Consider the following 23,937-nt stretch of genomic DNA (forward strand, 5'->3'; position numbering starts at 1 on the left):
TAAGCGTGCGTTGTACATATTTTACAAGTGGGGTCTTTTGCGGATATGCCCGCTCACTGCGAGTCGACAGACAGCAGCGCAGGCTCCTCAGTTCTCTGTTTACATCACAACAAAATGGCCGGCCAGGGGAGGGCGAAGAGACGCCAGTGCGCATGCGCGGGGCAGTGAGGACGCTACGCATGCGCACACGGGACGCTGAGCGTTTAGCGGCGCATGGACGCGGCAGCGCTAGTGACGTCAGTAGCCGAGAAGGAAGATGGCGGCGGGGGCAGCAGTGGCTCTTGGTGATGGGATTAGGAAGCGCATCACGTCACCCAGCATAGCTGCGTTGTCCGAATTCCGCGATGGCACTAAGGTCAGTAGGCGACCCATCTGGAGTGGCCAACTGCGACACTTGTTCGCTTACCGCATCACCACGGCCGCTGCTTGTCGTATGACGCAGTCGCTGAGGTGACGTCATATATGACCGAGCTGGTGTCAGTGCAGTAAGGAGTCTCAGGTAGTACGCTCCTCTCCTGCAGCCGGGTGCTGCTGGTCGCAGGAGAGAATCTGCGGCATTAGCCCAGTACTGCAGCATACACTGACATTACGCTGCCCTGGGTGCGGGTACAGTGACAGCCCTAGAACCGATAGCGAGAACATATCCACTACACCCTACTTCTAGCATCTTCTGCTTCTGTCCCTCCCTCCCTCTTACTGCATCCACTGCCCTCCCTCCTCCTCCTCACCCTTACTGCATCCACTGCTCTCCCTCCTCACCCTTCCTGCACCCACTGCCCTCCCTCCTCACCCTTCCTGCACCCACTGCCCTCCCTCCTCACCCTTCCTGCACCCACTGCCCTCCCTCCTCACCCTTCCTGCACCCACTGCCCTCCCTCCTCACCCTTCCTGCATCCACTGCCCTCCCTACTCACCCTTCCTGCATCCACTGCCTCCCCTCCTCACCCTTCCTGCCTCCCCTCCTCACCCTTCCTGCCTCCCCTCCTCACCCTTCCTGCCTCCCCTCCTCCTCACCCTTCCTGAATCCACTGCCTCCCCTCCTCCTCACCCTTCCTGAATCTACTGCCTCCCCTCCTCCTCACCCTTCCAGCATCCACTGCCTTCCCTCCTTCCAGCATCCACTGCCCCCCTCCTCCTCGCCCTTCCAGCATCCACTGACCCCCCTCCTCCTCCTCCCAGCATCCACTGACCCCCCCCCTCCTCTTAGCATCCACTGACCCCCCCCTCCTCCCAGCATCCACTGCCCCCCCCTCCTCCCAGCATCCACTGCCCCCCTCCTCCTCCTAGAATCCACTGCCCATCTCCTCCTCGCCCTTCCAGCATCCACTGACCCCCCCTCCTCCTTCCAGCATCCACTGACCCCCCCCCTCCTCCTTCCAGCATCCACTGACCCCCCCCCCTCCTCCTTCCAGCATCCACTGACCCCCCCCCCCCCTCCTCCTTCCAGCATCCACTGACCCCCCCCTCCTCCCAGCATCCACTGACCCCCCCCTCCTCCTCCTTCCAGCATCCACTGACCCCCCCTCCTCCTCCTTCCAGCATCCACTGACCCCCCCCTCCTCCTCCTTCCAGCATCCACTGACCCCCCCTCCTCCTCCTCCTCCTCCTCCTTCCAGCATCCACTGACCCCCCCTCCTCCCAGCATCCACTGACCCCCCCTCCTCCTTCCAGCATCCACTGACCCCCCTCCTCCTTCCAGCATCCACTGCCCCTCCTCCTCCTCCCAGCATCCACTGCCCCCCTCCTCCTCCTCCCAGCATCCACTGCCCCCCCCTCCTCCTCCCAGCATCCACTGCCCCCCCCTCCTCCTCCCAGCATCCACTGCCCCCCCCTCCTCCTCCCAGCATCCACTGCCCCCCCTCCTCCTCCCAGCATCCACTGCCCCCCTCCTCCTTCCAGCATCCACTGCCCCCCCTCCTCCTCCTCCCAGCATCCACTGCCCCCCTCCTCCCAGCATCCACTGCCCCCCTCCTCCTCCTCCTAGAATCCACTGCCCCCCCCTCCTCCTCCTTCCAGCATCCACTGACCCCCCCCCTCCTCTTCCTAGAATCCACTGCCCCCCTCCTCCTCGCCCTTCCAGCATCCACTGCCCCCCCTCCTCCTCCTTCCAGCATCCACTGCCCCCCCTCCTCCTCCTTCCAGCATCCACTGCCCCCCCTCCTCCTCCTCCTTCCAGCATCCACTGACCCCCCCTCCTCCTCCTTCCAGCATCCACTGACCCCCCCCCCTCCTTCCAGCATCCACCGCCCCCCCTCCTCCTCCTCACCCTTTCTGCCTCCCCTCCTCACCCTTCCTGCCTGCCCTCCTCCTCACCCTTCCTGCCTCCCATCCTCCTCACCCTTCCTGAATCCACTGCCTCCCCATCTCCTCACCCTTCCTGAATCCACTGCCTCCCCTCCTCCTCACCCTTCCAGCATCCACTGCCTTCCCTCCTTCCAGCATCCACTGCCTCCCCTTCTCCACCCATTCTGCATCCACTGCCCCCTCCTCCTCGCCCTTCCAGCATCCACTGCCCCCCTCCTCCCAGCATCCACTGCCCCCCTCCTCCCAGCATCCACTGCCCCCTCCTCCTCCTAGAATCCACTGCCCCCCCTCCTCCTCCTCCCAGCATCCACTGACCCCCCTCCTCCTCCTCCCAGCATCCACTGCTCCCCTCCTCCTCCTAAAATCCACTGCCCCCCTCCTCCTCCTCGCCCTTCCAGCATCCACTGCCCCTCCTCCTCCTTCCAGCATCCACTGACCCTCCCTCCTCCTTCCAGCATCCACTGCCCCTCCTCCTCCTCCCAGCATCCACTGCCCCCCCCCTCCTCCTAGCATCCACTGCCCCCCTCCTCCCAGCATCCACTGCCCCCCTCCTCCCAGCATCCACTGCCCCCCCTCCTCCTCCCCCCAGCATCCACTGCCCCCCTCCTCCTCCTCCTTCCAGCATCCACTGCCCCCCTCCTCCTCCCAGCATCCACTGCCGCCCCCCTCCTCCTCCTCCCAGCATCCACTGCCCCCCTCCTCCTCCTCCCAGCATCCACTGCCCCCCTCCTCCTTCCAGCATCCACTGCCCCCCTCCTCCTCCCAGCATCCACTGCCCCCCTCCTCCTCCCAGCATCCACTGCCCCCCTCCTCCTCCTAGAATCCACTGCCCCCCCCTCCTCCTCCTTCCAGCATCCACTGACCCCCCCCCTCCTCCCAGCATCCACTGCCCCCCTCCTCCTCCTAGAATCCACTGCCCCCCTCCTCCTCCTAGAATCCACTGCCCCCCTCCTCCTCGCCCTTCCAGCATCCACTGACCCCCCCCTCCTTCCAGCATCCACTGACCCCCCCCTCCTTCCAGCATCCACTGACCCCCCCTCCTTCCAGCATCCACTGACCCCCCCCTCCTCCTAGCATCCACTGACCCCCCCTCCTCCTCCTCCTTCCAGAATCCACTGACCCTCCCTCCTCCTTCCAGAATCCACTGACCCCCCCCTCCTCCTCCTTCCAGCATCCACTGACCCCCCCCTCCTTCCAGCATCCACCGCCCCCCCTCCTCCTCCTCACCCTTCCTGCATCCACTGCCTCCCCTCCTCCACACCCTTCCTGCATCCAGCTTATTTTCCTTCGAGCTACCTCCCTTTCCTTCAAGAATCCATTGCCTCCCCTTCCCATTTCCTTTCAGCATCCATTGCCCCAATGTGTTTGGGTATTGTCTGTTAAGCAAACTGATTGTTTGAGTGCTTTAAAGGAAAAGTTGACAATCAGCGACATATTAATGTGCACTTTTTGGTGTATGTGTCCTGCAGCATTTTTGTTTGTTTTTCTAGTGTTAGCTGCAGCAAAAATATCTGCTGGCTGTGCTTGACATCTGGATTTATTCTCCTTTCTGATAACATGTGAGGATTGTATTAAGGCAGGGGTGGGCTATTATTGGTTTGGTTAATTGATCGGAAAAGCCTCTGATTGCCTGGGAGGCAACTCCCACTATTTGTCCCCTTATGACATAAAACCACCTAATTTTCCCTCAGTTCTTTATGTCAATGTCCCATCAGTTTACTCCTTCCAATATTAATTCTGTCATTCCTGGAACAATTTCTGGTTGTACAAATAAAATTAGGGAACAGTAAGTCTCCCCCAAAATCTGGAATCCTGCTTGACATCAGCACCAGCAATTGCATACAGTGGTAAAATACCACAGATATAATGTATGCGATTGTGGAAACCATTCTGTACCATCCTTACCCATTGTATGCAGTGATACTGGGAACCCACTATCGGAACTAAAGGTGCCCATCCACTAGTCCGATTTGGGCCCTCTTCATCCAATTTTTGAAGGCTCGGGCCGAAAAATCGTCCAAAAAGTGTCAAATCAGGTAACAGATTGGAGCCGGGGCTCGGACCTGCTGCACCACCGATCTATCGGCTCCCAGAGCCATGACTCGAATCATATACGATACATCGTATGGGTGAGTTGGTGGGATATCCTTGCATGCAATACCTTGGGGATGCAGTTACGATCCCGGCGGTCAGGATCCCGGCATTCAGAATCCCGACCGCCGAAATGCCAACACTTTCTCCCTCCTGGGGTGTCCACGACACCCCTGGAGGGAGAATAAATTAGTGTGCCGAGCGTAGCGAGGCACCGGGCCCGCTGCGTGGCGACCGCAGCGAGCCCGCAAGGGGGGGCGATCCACGTCCCCCCCTTGTCGGCATTTCGGCTGTTGGGATTCCGGCGTCGGGATTCTGAACGCCGGGATCCCGACCGCCGGGATTCAATACTGAATCCATACCTTGCAGTCGTGGATGGTCACCATAAGGCCCCCCCATACACCAGGCCAATTTTTGCCACTTTTCACCCAATTCAGACAGATTGGGATGAGAAATTGTGTTTCACATCTGATGCATCAGTGTAGGAGTTCGGACCTGCTGCACATCCTACCTCTGACTCGGACCACATCCCGGTAGCAGGGACAGACGTTGAATGTGATACATCACGTCAGAGCACTGAGGGGGATTGGATGGCTCTACACTCAGTGTAGGACCACCTTAAGTGGACAATGCGTGTCAGCACTGCAAACTCAAAATTAAATCTAAAAACCAGTGACTACCAGTCATCACTTACCGATGTCCCTGACTTATGCTATCACATGAAATAAATCCAGAGTATGCAGTACTGATTTAAGTCTGTGTAAAGCACTTTATTTTCCTCATAGTGTTAGCATTTCCCTTTTTCAGTATGTTTCTTACTATAACAAGGCCACAACTTCTTGACCATTTCATACATGAATAGAACAGTCAGAAATTAGTGACTTTCTGCTTGTTTTTGTTTTGGTGATATAATTTAGAAAAATAATTGTTTCCTGAAAGTGGTATATCAAGGACACATCACATATTTTTTTTCCCCTTACAGGCCACATTTCACTATAAGACGTTGCTATGTGATGACGAGCGCACAATGATTGATGACAGCTCGAACAGAGAGAAGCCCATGGAGTTAATAATTGGCAAAAAGTTCAAATTGCCTGTATGGGAGACTATTCTCCAGAGCATGAGGGAGGGAGAAGTGGCAGAGTTTCTGTGTGACATCCCGGTATGTATTGGTATAAAACAATGATAATATGGAAATGATCACTGCGTTATCCCTCTAACGTAGGCTTTGTAACAAGAGAATGGGGCACAGCTAGGTTCTGTTTGATAAGTAGCAAACTTCCTATATAGCATTACCTCTTAATGTTTATAAAAAAAAAAAAGGACTCAGGAGACTTATTTCTTCCCCCCGCCTTCTGAGTTAGCAGGCAGTAATGTGCAAGTGTCCTGTTTGGATGTTGAAATGGCAGTTTACGGTGGTGCTTTAGTAGCTAAATCCAGTCTAATTTGACTACTCCAATAATTAATGGGCACCCATTAATTATTGGGCTGTTTTAACAGTTGAAATGCCTAAAGTGGAGGAGCAAATCCTAATGATTCTAGGGTTAAGCTAAAGGTGCATACACACTAGGAGTTTTTGCCCACCGTGTATGCACAGCAATGATGGGGAAAATTGCTAGGCTGAAAATCGCGCAATGCATACACACTGAGTGATTTTCGCCCATCTAAGCGGGTTTTTCTGGGGGTGGACGGCTTTGTATAGCAGGATGCTATGGAAAGCCACCCACCCGGTTGCTCATCTGCTGGTAGGTGATTATGCGGCAACGTGCATCACTGCTCATCGCCGGGCTGTACACACTGGGCGGCTATTCAGCTAAAACCGCAAAACTCCCAACTCAAAATCGCCCAGTGTGTATGGGCCTTAAACTTATATTTTTTGACATTATAAATTTGATATATTTTTGCTATTGGTAGTATTTAATCCAAACTGTAATTAAGATGCTACCTCTCATCACCCAGCTGCAGTATTTTTTACACCACTACCCCTTCAGAGAAGACAAAACGAAGTGGTGGTCGGGTAGGTATAGCTGGGTCTTATTATTCACAGCAACCAGACTATTGTTATTTCCTAAGCATTAGAGCACTTGTAAGAAAGAAAAAACACCATGTATCCCCCCTCTTTATGTAAAAATAAGACCGGCTTTATCTAATTGCCATATCACGTGCCAAAGCTTGTTGAAGGGTCCATTACCACATATGTTGTGAAAGGCTTAAGGTGGCCATACAGCTACAGATCGTTTGTCAGATTGGAACAAAACCCTGGTAATGGATGAGTGACAGCTTTCCACCATTTCAAAGCAAATGGTCAACTGGCATTTACTCTCATCCATTACCAGGTTTTTGTTCCAACCAGCCCAATCTGACAATAGATCTGTAGATGTATGGCCAGATTTAGCTGCTCCCTTTAATAAAAAGCCTGGTGAGTGAATAAAGAAATGAGTGCGCATCGAATAGGTTAGCAAGATTTCCTTTAGGCTGTATTTGGGGCAATGAATTCTCACCTATGGAAATGCCCATTGCTTTTTTTCAGCATGTCGTTGAATACCCCCAAGTGTCTCGCAGTTTGCGGCAGATTGCAGCGGGACAGGACCCCCGAGAGGGCCAAAGGCATTGCTGTGGAGGAATTGCACAGCTTCATGACCATTCTCTCGGGTATTCAGACCTAGATGCTCTGCAGAAGGACCCTCAGCCCCTGATATTTGTCATCACTCTTGTAAAGGTAATACTCTGGGGAATATAAGCTTTAGTGGCATTACTACGGTACTTATGTTAGCCAAGCACCCGGCTACGCTACAGACAACGTAGCCATTGCCGGGCAGCCAGCTAATACCGGGGGCGCCGGACGGGGATTCTGCGGCCGGGGGGGGTTTACTTACATCGTCCGTGTTGAAGGACGGGCAGCGTGGATTCAGCGGCGGCTGGGGGTGAAACATCTAGGCGGCGGTGCAGCAATGGCGGCGATTTAGCGTAGTCACTGCTGGGGGAGCATCACATGATTTCCCAGCTCCCCCAGCGGCACTATGCTAATAGAGTACATGCCTGGCGCAGGGGAGGACTGTCATGGCGGGCGGGACTGCTGGGAGCCGAGTGCCGGAGACATTGTGGATGGTAAGTATTATATCCCCACTATCCACGTCATACCCCCAGTGTCCACATGGGCGTGGAGTTAATTTTAGAAAGTGTGGCAAGCCCCTTGTATCCGCGTGCGCTCGTCACGCTTCTGGCTCAGTGGCTCACCACAGTTTCTACAATTAACTCCACACCCACGTGGACACTGGGGGTATGAGCCTTTATGTATTAACTGAGCTCCAGTTATGTAATGTGCGTAAATTACGTAGCCAGCATAGTGGTGTATTGGTATTCTCAATACACCACTACGTAAGGGGCGCCGAGCTAACATAAGTACCTACTTCACTAATGGAAATGAAGTGCAAAAACAATGCGAAGATGTAACCCTGTATGTCCGATTCTCTACAAGCAACAAATCTTTAATCAACACGCATTTTTTAATATAGAATTGCTCATGAGTGCTAATTAATCTTAAGTGCTATCCATTTTCTGACTTTTTTAATGCCCCTTTTTATAAAATATCTTTCTCTTTCAATGGTCCTGGTGACACAGCTTCACATTGGGATGTAGGAGGGTCCGCAGGAGCCAGGCACCTATCCTAAAGCTTTTGGAGGGTAGGCTCCTCCCCTACTGCATCCCAGATTCCTCAGTTCGTGTTAGGTGCCCACTGGAGTGGGTGCTATTCTAAAGGGCTGCTGGAGCAGCCGAAGGAGTAGAGTTAGTTAGGGTTTTTATTATTTTATTAACTTCTACACTAGCTAGGTAGGCACAGTGTGAGGATTCTCATTAGTGAATCCTCACACTGCTAGCGCAGCAGGAGCTGACAGAAACGAGTCCTGTCAGCTCACTGTGCACGAGGGAGACGCTGTCTGGCCTCCCTGTGCAGCGCTTACAGCTTCTTTTAAGAAGCTGCCTGGGCTCCGGAGCGCTCTGAAACCGGCTTCACGCTAGGTGGGGATCATGGGGGACAGGCGCTCCGTGATGGCGGCGGCCATTTTCTGCGGAGCTTACACACTGAGCTCCTATACTGAGAGGACAGCAGTGTTGTTACAGGCATGTTCCGAGTGGTCCCCAGCTGAGGGGGAGATACTGGAACGAGGAGATCCTACAATGGGAGCGGCTGTCTGGGGGTAGTTGGCGCCAAAAGTCACAGACCCCGCAGCAGCAGGGACTTGGTCCCTTCCCTCACTCTGTTTTTGGCGCCATTCAGAACGCTTGCAGCGGAGCTGAGCTGGCTTACTGATCCTGACAGAGTGATTGGATTTCCTGGGTTTCGCTTTCCCCATTCTGAAGACTACAGAAAGCTAAGTGGCTGAGTACACTGTATATAATGTATGTACATTTAATGCTGTGACTGTGTTATTGAGAACATCATGTCTGAGCAACAGTCTGTGGTTTTGGGGGAGGGAGCCTTTAATGCAATGAGCGCTTGCAGTGGTTGTACACTGAAATTTGTCCCTAAGGGGGGCTTTTGTATGTTATGCGCTGCAGTGAAACCCATGGGGAGTGAACCCCAGAGGGTAGTGCATCGGACCTTGCGAGGGTTAAGTCCCTGAGACAGGTCGGAAAATGCTTTGGTGCATTACTGGACAGGCAGAGTGATGGCTGGTAATTTTCCTAGACCAGGGCCATTCTCTCAGCAGTCCGGCCAGCTCTTTGCCTCGGACCCAGACAGATCCTGACTTATACAAGTCATGCAGGATACTGCTATGGGAATCAGCAGGTTTAAATTACTTGTTTGACAAGCTTTATGGTTACTCTGGGGGGACCCCTAAAAGGTCTGATTCAGTGCCATTATTAGCTGCTGATGAGGAGGGAGAGTACACAGACATACCCTGGGTTCAGGGTGATGTTTCTGAAGAGTCCTCACCCTCAGGGGTGGAGGATTTGATTACTGCTGTAAACAGGCATTGAATTTGTCTGTGAAGTAAAAAACTCCTGCTAAGGTTGTTTTTAAGAGACAGCGTGAGGGAAATGATATCTCTCTGCAGACAAGGGTTTACAAGATTTATTGGAAAACCCCTGATATCTCTCTGCAGACAAGGGTTTACAAGATTTATTGGAAAACCCCTGACAAAAGGCTTTAGATGCCAAAATAGATGGTTAAGTCTGTATCCCATGCCTGAGGATCATGCAGACCTCTGGGAGAAAGTTCCAGTGGTAGAGGCTTCTGTGGTATACTTGTCAAAAACCAACTGTGCTACCAGTGCAAGCCTTCAAGCAAGCAAGTCCTCTGATTGGCTTCAGTCTGGGTCTCTAAGGCCAGGATTGGTGGGTCAGTGACCTGTGCTCTAGTTGACATACTGTCTTTTGTGTGTTGTTACTAGGCAGAGAAGTATAATGCTGCTGCAGAAATGTGATTCAGGCTGAGCAGGAAGCTCTCAAAATGGCTGCCAGAGTTTCCTCAGTGTTTGGAATGCCAGGAGAGTGCTCTGGCTTATAGCTTGGAAGGCAGATAACAAGTCTAAAAAGGCTTAGAGGCATTTGCTTTTAAAGGAAAGCTGTTATTGGTTTACAACTGGAAGAGATTAATAAGCAGGCCACAGGTGGAAAAAAAGCACTTTCCTGCCTACCCCTGCAGCCAAAGCAGACATCAAGGTTTTCTGCTTTCAGGCCATCCTTTCGGCCCTCCCCTAGAGGAGGTGCGTCCTTTTGAGGACAGTCTTTTAAGGGATAGTCTGTCCTCCAGGGGCAAGGCCCCAAAGTCAAAATTTGGTTCTTTTATAAGAAACCATAGGAGAGGAAAAATCCTCCGCATACTGCCAGGGGTTTTGCCCGGCGGTGTTTAAGGAGGGGGGACGTCTGTCACTGTTCAGAGACGCAGGGGCACTGTTAAGACCGGAACGCTTGGGTTAGAAATATAACCCAGGGTTAAAAGATTCCCTTCAAAGTTCTTCCACCGAGAAGGTTCATTCCTACACCACTGCCAAAGGAGGCTCGGCTCCGTACAGCTCTCTTGGGAGCGGCTCATTCTCTTTTAGAGAAGGGTGTGGTAGTCCCGGTCCCCAGAGCGGAGGGAAGAAAGGCTTTTATTTCACTCTGTTTTTGGTGCCCAAACCAGACGGGTCTTTCAGCTGATCCTAAACTTAAAGGCATTAATAGCTTTTTGTGGGTAGACCATTTCAAAATAGAGTCTCTACGGTCTGTGCTGCTAAGCCGGGACCAGGGAGAATTTTTAGCGTCCATGAAGGTCCAGGACGCATACTTGCAGGTTCCTATCCACCCGGAACTATTGGGGTGTGCAATAGGAGACCTTCTCCTGTAATTACAGGCGTTGCCTTTTGGTCTGGCCACAGCGTCAAGGGTATTCACCAAATAATGTCAGAAATGGCGGATGTGCTTCGACTGACGGAAATCATGGTTATTCCATTTTTGGACGACCTGCGGTTTAAAGCGGAGTCAGCAGACAAGTGAAGAGTCACTTGGCAGAAACCATCAGGTTTTGCAGATTCACGGCTGGCTTTTAAATTTACAAAAATCTCAATCGGTGCCGTCACAGAGACTCCAATTCTTGGGGATTGGTCTGGATACCCAGTTGCATTGGGTGTTTCTACCAGAGGCATAGGCCAGGGATCTGGCTGCCTTGGTACAGGAGATCCTAGGGTCTCAGAGCACAGCAGTATGGAGGTGACTCAAACTGCTGGGGAAGATGATGGCGTCTTTCGAGACGTTACAGTTCACCAGGTTCCACTCTAGAGTGTCCCAGCGGACAGGGAACTCTCAGACCATGAGGTCAGAACAAATGGTGTTGTTTTCAGAAACTCGATCCTTCCTAAAATGGTGGATGGAGGTGGATTCCCTTCGGGGGAGTCGGTCCCTGCAGTCCTGGAGCTGGGTGGTAGTCACTACCGACGCCAGTCTCAGAGGCTGAGGGGCAGTTGTCGTGGACCTGCGTCTGCAGGGCTTGTGGACTTTAGAGCAGAAAGACTGATACTTTACAGTCTGCCTTACTGATCAACATCTTGGAACTGAGGGCTGTGTGGAAGAGGTTTTCTCTGGCGGGAGAAAAGATTACAAGAGCTCCCTTTTAGGCATTCAGACCGACAACGTCACAGCTGTGGCGTATCTGAATCACCAGGGAGGCACACACAGCAATCTGGCCATGTGGGAGGTGTCCCGAATCTTCTTGTGGGCGGAACAGAATGTTCTAGCATTATCAGCAATCTTCATACCAGGAGTGGAGAATATAGAGGCCGACTTCCTGAGCAGGGAGAAACTGATGGAAGGAAAATGGAGGCTGAATCCACAAGTATTCCACTAGATTACAATAAGGGGGAAACCCCGGATAGGGACCTGAAGGCATACAGGTTCATCCATCAGGTACCCAGGTTGTATGACAGGACGTGGGATCCACTGGCAGAAGCAGTGGATGCCATGACTATCCCCTGGGAGGGGAATCTTCTTTATGATTTAACGCCAGTTCCAATGCTGGCAAGAGAGTTGAAAACAATACAGGCCCAGACAATTCCAGTAATTTTAGTGGCCCCAGATTGGCCAGGGAGATCCTGGTACTCGAGGCTTCAGAGATTCTCTGTGGACTCGTGGCGTCTACCTCTGAGGTCAGACCTTCTAAAACAAGGACCGTTCAACCAGCTGGATTCAGCTCGATTAATTTTGACGGTCTGGCTGTTGAAAACGCCATTTTGAGGAATATAGGATTCTCAAAGGCGGTGGTTAACGCAATAGGAAAGCCAGAAAGTCAGTGTCTTCTGTAAATTATTTTGGGGCCTGGAAGACCTATATTTGGTGGTGTGTAAGACAGAGGTCACGCACATCGAGATTTAAAATGGCTAAATTGTTGGAGTTTTTTACAGGAGGGCCTTTCCTCTGGGTTAGGCCTTCAGTCACTCAGAGTACATATCTCGACCGTGTCAATTTTTTTTTCCAAAGAAGGATTGCGTTAGAACCAGAAGTACAGACCTTCCTGCAGGGGGTTTATCTATTGAAACCTCCCTACAACCAACCAGTAGCGCCAGGGGAATTATCTCTGGTTCTGGAGTACCTTAAAGAGGCGCCTTTTGAGCCGTTAAGGTCGGTTGACCTTAGTTTCCTTTCAGGGAAGCTGGTATTTTTGTTGGCGGTGGCGTCAAGGAAAAAAAAAAAAAAAAAAAATATCGGAGTTGATTGCTTTGTTCTTCAAGTCTTCCTCCCTTATATGTCACGATGATAGGGCTGCCTTTCGGACAGTACCCCTAGATTTTTACCAAAAGTAGTCTCTGCTTTTCATCTAAATCAGGAGATTGTTCTGCCTGTGTTTCAACCCTCAGAGGGTTGTTAGGAAAAGGGACAAATTAAGGAATTTGGATGTTGTGCGCGTCTTGCGCGTTTATGTGGACAGAGTTAAGAGTGTCAGAAAGACTGATACTTTACTGGTTTGTATGACATACACAAACTTAGTTGGCCTGCTTCTAAGCAGACCATTGCTAGGTGGTTGCGCTCTGTTATTGCGTTTGCATATACTAAAGTTGGTAGGCCTGTACCGGCCAGGATTAATGCGCATACCACCAGGTCGGTTGCCACCTCTTGGGCGGTTCGACATGGGGCAACAGCTGAGCAGGTTTGCAGGGCTGCCACTTGGTCTTCTGTTCATACTTTTGCCAAATTCGATAGGTTCCGTGAGTTCGCGTCGGTGGACGCATCATTCGGGCAAGCAGTGATGAAAACTGCAGACCTGAGCGTACCCACCCAAAAGGACCGGCTCTGGAACGTCCCAATGTGAAGCTGTGTCACCAGGACCATTGAAAGAGAAAAAGGGATTTTTGTAAGAACTTACCGTTCGAATCCCTTTCTCTGATATGGTCCTGGTGACACAGCGATCCCTCCCTTACGCTCAGTAAGTATGCCAGTGTTCATGATGTTTCATGTTATAATTGGTTGAAAAGTTAAATTTAAAATTGTGCATATAATATGTGCAGGTGTTTGTACTGAGTTAATGTATTCCAGTGGCTTTGAAAGATTGAACTGAGGAATCTGGGATGCAGTAGGGGAGGAGCCTACCCTCCAAAAGCTTTAGGATAGGTGCCTGGCTCCTGCGGACCCTCCTACATCCCAATGTGAAGCTGTGTCACCAGGACCATATCAGAGAAAGGGATTCGAACGGTAAGTTCTTACAAAAATCCCTTTATGGTACATTTGCGTTTTGACCAATACACAGTAACAACTCTGGAAAGGACAAAGTTGGTTTGATCATCAGTATAGTTTTGTCTTTAGATACCATTTCTAGGATATAGGGCAGTGGTTCCCAAACTGGGTGCCTCGGGACACATGCAGGGGTGCCGCGGCTTGGTGGTCCAGGACCAACTCAAATTATCAATGGTTAATTATTTATGAGCAAAACCAGTGCTGGTGGCTGCCAATCATAGAATGTGTACAAACAGAAGCAAATCCTGCCCTTTACCATATAACTGCCGCTAAGAATCGCATATAAACCCAATCTAATTAATTTTTTTTGGACCTAGGGGTGCCATGAAAAAAATTCTGATTCTCTAGGGTGCCGTGAATTAAAAAAGATTGGGAACCCCTGATATAGGGGGTCCATTTACTAAGCATTATATTTATTTACAGTTTTTTATATAGTGCAACATTCTGTTGCTTTACAATTGTAAACAGTGATTAAACAAACTGGGTAGAAACAAACAGACATAGAGGTAGGAGGTATAGAGAGAAAGTGGACAGAAAGTACCAACCAATCAGCATACCTCCCAACATAACCCTCTCCAGGAGGGACACATTGCTCTGCTCCTGCACTTCCCTCTTAATGTATAACTTACATGGTTGGACAAACTTTACCCAAACTCTCAATGGGTGTCTTTTCTTACAAGGTTTTCCTCAAGCTGGGTAGCGACCACTTTCTGTGGCTTGCTGCTTCACCATTGTGTAAGTGCAGGTAATGAGAAGCAAAGATGCCTGTCGCAAATCTCAAATATTCTCTGCAAATTGTGTAAACCCGAATCTAAATGTATAACAGGATTGAGGTGTAAATGTATGAAGCTCAGACAACGTTATGTGCAATATCACCAGCCAATCAGCTACAATATGTAAATTGGCTGGAGCATTATCACCTTGCACATAATGTTATTGATGCGGATAGATACCACTTATCAAAACTTCATACATGTACCCAGATATTTTTATAAAGCAGACAGGTCAAATGTTTGCCGAAGTCTGATGCAATGCTCTTTCTTGGATTGTTTACAGCAGTGGTTCCCGGCACCCCTAGAGTATCAGAATTTTATTATTGGCACCCCTAGGCCAAACGTTTGTTACCGGGTATTTCAGGAAACAATATTTCATTACATTTTTTGGGCTTACAGGTCATCCTTATGTCTAGTTATGTGATCAGGAACATGATTTACTGTTATTTATCCACATATATTTTATAATTGGAAGTCATAAGCACTAAATTTCCTGATTACATTGACCATAAATAACTTGAATTGGTCCTAAACCACCAACCCAGGGCACCACTGCAAGTACTCCGTGGCACCCCTGGGAGCCACGGCACAATTTGGGAGCCACCGGGTTGTAGGTTTGGTTTTGCAATCTATGGATACGTTTTTCTTTTTTATCTGTTAAAACACAAAGCAGGTACCTCATTGGGATACATTAATATATAGACTCTTATTTTCGGTGTATCTGAAGTTTTTACATTTAGAGAATAAAGTTCCTCCTAAATCATGCCTCCACTCTACCTGTATAAAGTGTTTTATTCTCCTAGGTAGAGGAGCCAGGATCGTACAGACAGGATGCTTGGGCCATGTCCGATGAAGAGAAGCTGGCAGCTGTACCGCTTCTTCACCAAGAAGGAAACCAGTTGTTCAAAGAAGACAAAACTGTGGAAGCAGCTGCCAAATATTACGAGGCCATTGCCTGCCTTAAATCCTTACAGATGAAGGTAAACACCAGTACTACTTACTGAAGCATGCATTGAAAAAAACACTTTGTTTTCCAGTATCATTGTCTGGTTTCCTGCGGTTACATGAATTTATACCACTACCAATTACTGGTCCTGTATAAAAGTAGTTAATATAGGTGTCCCTTGATATGTTCTAGATCAGTAATGTCTAACCTTGACACTCCAGCTGTTGTTGAACTACACATCCCAGCATGCCCTGTATCAGTTTTACTATTTGACCATGCTAAAACTGATGCAGGGATGTGTAGTTCAACAGCCGGAGTGTTAATGTTAGCCATCGCTGTTAATCTTTTGCAACGTTTGGGTATTTATTTAAGCTGGTCATCCATCCTAGTCAACATTGCATGTAAAGTTCATAGTTATGGTTCATGATTGTAAGGGGAATTTTTCGGTTTTTAGAATATTTTTTTTTTTTAGGCTTACTTACCTGTCCCCCGGCGTCCACAGCAGGCCTCCGGCATCTTCTCTGGGTCTCCATTGGTCCCAGGAATGCATTGCGCGGGTGTGGGCGCGCACCGGTGACGTCACCGGCGCTCGCGCAATGCATTCCTAGGACCGCTGAAGGCCCTGGAGAAGATGCCGGAGGTCTGCTGTGGACGCCCTGGGACTTGGTAAGTATGAAAAGAGGGTTAGGGGGGTAAAAAAAAAAAATTTGAATGATTCCAAAAACCACGGTTTTTGGAATTATTCAGATAATGGATGCACGGATACAGGATACTCAACCTGTATATATTTGTTTTGGGCCAAACCACCATTTTAACGCGGTTATGATTTACATATTTTCAAGCTTGCCTTTCACCTCATTTTAATGATATGTTTTATGTTTTGTTTTTTCTTGCACTTAGGAACAGCCTGGCTCCCCTGACTGGATTGCTCTAGATCTGAAGATCACACCATTACTACTTAATTTTTGTCAGTGCAAATTGCTGGAGGGTGAATACTACCAAGTTTTAGAGCACTGCTCATCGATACTAAACAAGTACTCAGGTGGGTCAGTATAGTCTGCTAAATAATTGAAGCATTTTCCCTGTAATAGTGTTATATCGCTGCAGCACAACAAATCACTGGCAATATGGTCGCTCAGCAACCATATTGCACCGTGTGTATGCAGCTTTAGTCTGGTTTGGCCAGGCCAGAGTTTGAGCTATGTATAACTGGGTGATAGGACCCTACTTCTGCAAGTGCTGGGATGTCATGCTACATTTTGATAGTATTGGCTTTTGATTTACCCTGTAGTAGGGCCAAACAAAAGATCTCACTAACACAATTGTGCAGATCAGTTGTACACACTAGATGAGTTACCAACTCCAGTGGCTAAAGAGCTACTAACAATTAATATTTTTGAAGGCTCCTCAAAGAATTTGAAGTGAAACAATTGGCACCACCTGTATATCTTTTAAAACAGGGATGGGGAACTACAAATCCAAGCATGACTGTAACATGAACTGTTGGTATCTTTTGAGTTGGCTATCCCATGCACTAAATTACTTAAGTCAGAATGATCTCAGCTAGTGCAGTGATGGCTAACCTTGACACTCCAGCAGTTGTTGACCTACACACTCCAGCATGGGCAAATAGTAAGACTGTAGCAGGGCATTCCGGAATGTGTAGTTCAACAACAGCTGGAGCATCAAAATAAAGGTGGCCATACATCTACAAATTGATTGTCAGATTGGAACGAAAACCTGGTAATGGATGAGTAACAGTTTTGTGGCAGTTTTCCAGCATTTGAGAGTAAATGGTCTACTGTCATTTACTCTCATCCATTACCTGGTTTTCGTTCCAATCTGACAATCAATCTGTAGTGTGTAACAGGCTCAAGTCTTCCAAAAATACAGCTCCCAGGCAGCATGGCTTGAAATCTAAAACTATATTTTTATACCAATTAGAAATTTCACCTTAATTTTCTTTTCCCTCTGCAGACAACGTAAAAGCTCTATTTAAACGAGGACGAGCTCATGCAGCTGTCTGGAATGCAGAAGACGCAAAGAAGGATTTCACACGTGCTGTTGAATTGGACCCTTCCCTCGCACCTCTCATTGCCAAAGAGTTGAAGCGTCTAGAAGAGCGGTTACATCAAAAAGAGTGGGAGGACAAAGCGAGGTTTCGAGGCATATTTAAATGACTGCTTCCTGTAAGCTCAAAATCTATATAGGTCAATGCTCCATTTCGTCGGGAAGATATTTCCTTTGAACTTGTGACTGGCACAATATAATGTGGCCTACAAGCCATTTAATCTGCTGAACCATGTGTTATGGTAATCATCTTCCTCACAGATCAGATCTAATGTGGTCAGTGGCGTTTAAAAGGCCCAATGACAGCGCACCATTATGACCCAACTGAACAACTACCAACAAGTGACATGGTCATCTAATCTGTTTTCTATGAAATATCCACCATGTTACAGTATCAGCCTAAACATAATAGCAATTCCTATGTAACTACCACCACCCCAAGACCATTTATTAGATCACGCTCGACACAGTCAGCAAGAGAACATTTTATTTGCCGATATATATATATATAATGTCTATAAAATCAAAAAAAGAAAATTGAAAAAGGTTTTATAGAAAGTGCCGAACCAAATGGATATCACGTACGAGCGTTGCGTTCTGTTTCGGCGAGGCACTCTCTCACGAGAGCCCTAGCGTGAATTATACCTGCAACATTGAAAGCGAAGAGGCAGATGAGTAATCACCATACACAGCTTGGCTCATCCATTCTCTACAAGGACAGTAGGCAGTGCCTCACCTCTTTTTAATCTTTCCATTGCACTTTTGCTTCCTGCATAAGTTGGTCTGATCTCTCTCCCCATTTCTTCAATCACAGATAACAGGTCGCTGTATGTCCCCTGGGACACTGCCTGTGACACAGCTGGCTTCACTCCCTGTTTAAGAAAATGAAATGTTTCCAAGTCTGTCCAATTCCATGCTAAGAGACAACCACAGTATTTTGTATTTGTATATTTATAACACTGCATGCATAGCTGTAGCTAAATAAATATAAAAAAAATGAACTGCCTGCATTTGTATTAACTGTATGCGCATAGACAACTATTTACAGTTTCTTATATAGTGCAGCATATTCCATTGCGCTTTGCAAGTATCAAATAAGTCGATCAGATAAGTCACAACTTATTCCTCCTTGGTTGCCTGCCCATACTGATGTGAAGCCGGAAAGGGCTGTGTATTAACCCTTTGAGTGCCTACTTCTGTGCGATGTCCAAAATGACAGCGTCACTCACATTTAAGTTCAAATATTATGATGAATACAAATGTTTGCTTCTCAATTTACACACCTATTTTGTCAAATTCCCTTGGCACTCAAAGGGTTAAGAGACAGCGGGGGGCACTGATAAAGATCAGCCACTTGGTGAATCTTTTTTACCCAGGTGTATGCAACACTTTCCTTTATATCCAAATGCTAGGTGGTAAAAAAAATTTTTGGTACTCTTTACCTAGCACGGCGCCCACGATTTTGATCGTGGGCATCGCAGGTAAAAAAATCGCGGGCATTGAATGCACTAAAAATCGGCCGCGACGCCCGCGATTTCCCATAGGGATCAATGTTAAATTTCTCAATTGACCCGATTTTACTGTTCAATTGACACGATTTTTCCATAGGAAACAATGTTAAATGGCCCACAGAGGCCAAATAGGCACCCTGAAGTGTGAAATGGCCCCCACATTTTTTAACGCCACCCCACGATCAACGTGAACCCGAAGCGTGGCGAGCGCAGCGAGCCCGCGAGGGGCGGCGGTACGCGTCCTACGACCTTTTCATACCCCCACTATCCACGTCGGCGTGGAGTTGAGAATAGAATAGTGTGGCGAGCGCAGCGAGCCCCGCGAGGGGACGCGGATACCTGTGAAGCCCGCGAAGGGACGCGTTTACCTGTAAAGGTATCCGCTGCGCTTGCCACGCTTCGGGCTCGGTGGCTCGCTGCGCTCGCCACACTATTCTATTCTCAACTCCACGCCGACGTGGATAAGTGGGGGTATGAAAAGGTCGGAGGATGCGTACCGCCGCCCCTCGCGGGCTCGCCACGCTTCGGGTTCACGTTGATCGTGGGGTGGCGTTAAAAATTGTGGGGGCCATTTCACACTTTAGGGTGCCTATTTGGCCTCTGTGGGCCATTTAACATTGTTTCCTATGGAAAAATCGTGTCAATTGAGGCATTGAACAGAAAAATCGGGTCAATTGAGAAATTTAACATTGGTCCCTATGGGAAATCGCGGCGGTCGAGTCGCACCCGATTTTTTAGTGCACTCAATGCCCGCGATGGGCGCCGTGCTAGGTAAAGAGTACCATTTTTTTTTTTAAAGTGAACCTATCGTATGAGGGTAGAATACATCTCAGTAACATTGATAAGTTGAGCATTGTGTGCAAGTCTGATACGCGGACAAAAATTGGCTTGGCACACCCTGTGGGTCCCAAACAGAAAGTATGTCCTATAACACCTCACTTGTATAAAGTGCTGCACAATTGAGGAAAATTTATTTATTTTTTTATGCTGTAATTATGTAACAGTACAGTGGTATGTACAGAGTATTTGTCAGTACTGAAAGGAGCACACACACCAGCAATTTTCACCTAATATCTAAGAGATCTTACTAGATCGCTTAGAAATAGAGCACTGATCACCCGGTGTGTATAACCCCGGTCGATGCGCGGTCCTGCACGTTGCCATCACCCTCAGGCAGAAACAGCGCTCGCACTGTCTTTCCTGCTATGTTGTGAGTAACCTCACTTACTACAGTCCTGATGAAAGCTGATAAAGCTAAAACCACTAAGTAAGTGTGGCAGTGCCAAAGGCCAAAATCCAGTATTAACCCCCTCTGTGTATTTTTTTTTTTTTAGGGAGAACTCCCCACTGAGTGAGTTTTCTGGGGAGCGCTCCCTAATAATAATAAAAAACCCCGGGTCCGGGCAGCGCCGCTGAACGCTCCATCAGCCACTGCCCGACCCCCGGCAATGTGATGTGACAAGGTCACGCTACACACAGCCGGGGGAAGGAGTCAGGTGCGGGCAGCCGCTGAAGCGGATATCGGCAGCGCTGCCCAGCAGGAGGGAGTGTAGGCAGTGGCACTCCCGAGAACTTTCTGGGTTTGCCAGTCTGCGCACTGGAGCATAGCACGGAAAATTCTCGGGAGTGCCACTGAAGGGGTTAAAGGATGGGACCCATGTAAGATGCAGAACATAGAACAGTTATTTGGCCACAATGATTGGAATGAATTCAGTCCTGCTATGAAATCATAGAATCCAAGAGCATTCTCATGACATCTCTAAAGCTCCGCGGAATATGTGTGCGCTACATAAATAATGCAGTATGGAAAGGTGTGTGGAGGGGAAACGAAACCCTAACGGAAGGCACATGTATATGGGTCACTCTCTCACCGGTATGAAGCCCATAGATGGTGGTCCAAAGTCACTGAAGATAGGTCGAAAAGTAGATACGGACACGGCTCCTGAGGGTGATGAAACCGCAGCTCCAGGCACTGCAAACCACATCAGATGAGGGGATGAGATGCTTATGGCTGCACACATCTACCAGTCCACAGTATATACATTGCAAGCCCACAGGGTGTACATAATTAGGAGATGCACAGATACAATGATAATGTCAGCATTCAGAGATGTAGATGAAAAAAGAGATTTGTGACAAGAGAGTAAAATGCATTACTACAGAAGAAATAATTAGGTAAAGACCAGCACATAGTAAAAGCAATCCAAAAGTACAAGTAGTAAAATGACAAAGCACTATGTAGAGAATTGCTGTAAAATGACGACATCGGCTGCCTACATTTTCTGTGTTCTCATGTTCAGGCTAATGCCGGAGATAGTTGTATACGGACGCTCACTAGCAGTGTCACTACACCAACTACTACTTTGTGCAAGGTGATAATGCACCAGCCAATCAGCTCCAATATGTAAATAGACAGTTAAGAGCTGATTGGCTGGAGCATTATCACCTTGAACACAACGTTCTTTATGGGGAATGGATAGATTCTCCAAGCATCAGTCATTTACTCCTGAGACTTATAAAGATTTGCCCATCGTCTACTAGAAGTGGGAGCACACTGGGCAAATGTTTATGAAAACAAGTGCAGAAGCAAATGGTGGGGAGGCCCAAAGCAACCAAAATTTAATTTCTCTAATGTATAAAGGGAAATGAAAAATTGTATGAGTTGCTATACCTCTTGGATTAGTTTTCACAGAGGTAACAACCCCCATCCGACACACACTAACAGTGGTGTCCGCAAGTACTTACATCACCTGTAGTTTAATTGCAACAGATTACAATTCCCTTGGTGGCCTAGATACAGTAGCAAAATGGTTAACAGCGCATAAAGACTAAAGCCCCATACACGCTAGAGCACAGGGTCTCAAAGTCGGTCCTCAGCACCCCGACAGTGCATGTTTTGCAGGTCTCCTCACAGAATCACAAGTATTCGCTCCACCTGCGGAACTTTTAAAATGTGTCAGTCAGTAATGAGCGCAACTGTCCGGTGATCTGGAAAATGTGTGAGGTCCTAAGGACCGAGTTTGACAACCACTGGTCTAGTGTGTTTGGGTGGAATTCAACTGTTGTATAAACCACACTAATTAATGGACACCTGATGAAGCAATGAAATAATTTTATGGAATCCATTAATACGCTTGTATTCAAGTAGACTGGCTGTAGCCATTTAAAATCAGCTACACCTGTCTATTGTCTTGGCAGGGTGCCCAAATTGGGCACATTTTTTGCCAGCCTCCTCAAAAAAGGACAAGCAGAAATGTGTGACCAAATGGTGCAACAATTGAAATGCTCCAAGGTGCTCCCATTAGTAACAGCCGTCAGGGAGAACAAGTGATTTGCCCACATAAAGGCAATTTCCATGCACAATACATAGACAGGAAGAAAATACATACTGTAGGGCAGTATTCAATGCTCAGGATTCACCGTTTTTTTTCGGCGAATGGGGCTGGTTTCACTGTCTGCGGTGAAGCTTTTTCACTGAAAATCTGATTCACCCTATTCAATGTTCACTGAAAGCGGCCAGTTCCCCGTTTCATGCTCGCTGCAATTCGCTGGGGTATTTCAACGGGGCTTTCAGTGTGATTCGCCGAGAGTGTATTCAATGCTAGGATGGAGAACTGCTTTCACCATGATTTACCGTTTTCCATTCAACATCTTTTTAAGGTGAACTGGAATGTGCTCTTTTAAAATAAAAGTTTTTTTTTTTTTACCGCATTGAATACTGGCCATAGACAGGGGGCAATAACAGGTAAATTAAATAGTTCAGTGGTTCTCAAATCGAGTCCTCAAGTACCCCCAACGGTGCATGTTTTCCATGTCTCCACACAGAATCACAAGTGAAGTAATTAGCTCCCCTGTGGATCTTTTAAAATGTGTCAATGAGTAATAAGTGCACCTGCTGGGTGACCTAGAAAACATGAAATGTTGGGGGTACATGAGAACCAAGGATGAGAACAGGAGTGAGCACAGCTGGCTATGGTGACAGGAGAAGCAGCAAACATCCTTTATAAAAGGACATGTGGAGAAGTTGCATAGCCAAGAACCAATGAGCATCAAGCCATCATTGATCTATACATTCTATAGAATGATCGCTAGAAGCTGATTTTTGGGAACGTCACCACCTGCCTCCTATAGAAGGGTTTACACCACGATGCGGTCGGCAGTCAATAGGTCGACACTATTGGTCGAGAAGCCATAGGTCAACACATGAAAAAGGTTGACGTGAACAGGGTCGATTTCGTTTTTTTTTTTAAAGTTGGATTATATCAGTGCGTGAGGCATGGTGAGCCTTGCCAGGGGACGCAGTACACTATACCGTGTCCATGTTGACAAAAACATGAAAAAAACTCACATCAACATATTGTTTGTGTCAACCTTTTGACCAGGTCAACCCAAGGTATGTCGACCAATAGTGGTCGACCTATTGACCTTCGATCCTATGACCCATACCCCAATACATCTCCCCTATATAACAACATTAATAAAACTAAACATCAGGTAACTTCCTGGCTACTTGGCGGGTGTTCGTGATGTCAGCAGACCGCTGTGCTACATACACGTGCGTGCATGCTACATATCCAGGCTGATGGACACAAGTCTAATTACCGGGGGTGACGGGGTTCCCTGGTGCACTGCTGCTTCCTGACGGTGCCGGGGCTATCGGCTTATACGACATGCTGCTGCTGCACGGGGTGGCAGGTGGCCTGTGGTCAGTGTGCGGGACTGCGTCCGTCCTGCTGCTGTAGCTTCTCTCCCACAATGCCCCGCAACGTTCCCTCGGTGTATAGCCGCCGGCCCCTCACTGGCCCTCAGGGCAAACGGTCCTTCGCTCACACTCAGGGCAGGTGACCTCTCTCCCTCCGGGCCGCCGCCGTTCCGCCTTCCTTGCCGCTCTTCCGTTTCTCAAACCGGCTCCTCCAGCGCTCACAGTTTCCCGGTCCAGATGGTAATAATGGCGCCGGACAGCTCTCAGCCCCCTCACCTCAGCTCACCCGGCTCCAGCGGACACTACGTACCGGCAACGTCATCACGCAAC

General features: G+C 48.5%; 2 protein-coding genes across 3 annotated transcripts; one reads left to right on the top strand and one right to left on the bottom strand.

Moving 5' to 3' along the window:
- The first annotated feature begins 198 nt into the window (after nucleotides 1-198).
- AIP (AHR interacting HSP90 co-chaperone) lies at nucleotides 199-18,395 on the top strand. Its single transcript, XM_083146084.1, has 6 exons — nucleotides 199-355; nucleotides 5,378-5,557; nucleotides 6,926-7,114; nucleotides 15,182-15,358; nucleotides 16,225-16,366; nucleotides 17,302-18,395. The coding sequence occupies exons 1-6, from the start codon at nucleotides 257-259 to the stop codon at nucleotides 17,502-17,504; spliced, it is 990 nt and encodes a 329-aa protein (XP_083002210.1). The 5' UTR covers nucleotides 199-256; the 3' UTR covers nucleotides 17,505-18,395.
- CDK2AP2 (cyclin dependent kinase 2 associated protein 2) lies at nucleotides 17,868-23,937 on the bottom strand. Of its 2 annotated transcripts, none has more exons than XM_083146090.1 (4): nucleotides 23,508-23,937; nucleotides 20,777-20,926; nucleotides 18,131-18,266; nucleotides 17,868-18,039 (listed from the first exon to the last, which is right to left on the bottom strand). In XM_083146090.1, exons 2-4 carry the CDS (start codon nucleotides 20,924-20,926, stop codon nucleotides 17,972-17,974), a joined length of 354 nt encoding a protein of 117 aa, XP_083002216.1. In that variant the 5' UTR covers nucleotides 23,508-23,937; the 3' UTR covers nucleotides 17,868-17,971. The 2 variants fall into 2 exon arrangements, with proteins under 2 accessions (XP_083002216.1, XP_083002215.1); XM_083146089.1 differs by having other exon boundaries at nucleotides 20,777-20,877; nucleotides 23,508-23,935.

This window comes from Crinia signifera, chromosome 6, assembly GCF_055691185.1.
Source record: "Crinia signifera chromosome 6, ASM5569118v1, whole genome shotgun sequence".
NCBI lineage: Eukaryota > Metazoa > Chordata > Amphibia > Anura > Myobatrachidae > Crinia > Crinia signifera.

Bases quoted from the DNA above. Each gene is read 5' to 3' on its own strand.
- AIP (XM_083146084.1), top strand. From the start codon at position 257: ATGGCGGCGGGGGCAGCAGTGGCTCTTGGTGATGGGATTAGGAAGCGC. The intron at 356-5,377 runs GTCAGTAGGCGA...TTCCCCTTACAG, and splicing joins AATTCCGCGATGGCACTAAG to GCCACATTTCACTATAAGAC. The intron at 5,558-6,925 runs GTATGTATTGGT...GCTTTTTTTCAG, and splicing joins AGTTTCTGTGTGACATCCCG to CATGTCGTTGAATACCCCCA.
- CDK2AP2 (XM_083146089.1), bottom strand. From the start codon at position 23,577: ATGTCGTATAAGCCGATAGCCCCGGCACCGTCAGGAAGCAGCAGTGCA. The intron at 20,878-23,507 runs GTAATTAGACTT...TGTGGTTTGCAG, and splicing joins AGGGAACCCCGTCACCCCCG to TGCCTGGAGCTGCGGTTTCA. The intron at 18,040-18,130 runs GTGAGGCACTGC...TCAATGTTGCAG, and splicing joins AATGGAAAGATTAAAAAGAG to GTATAATTCACGCTAGGGCT.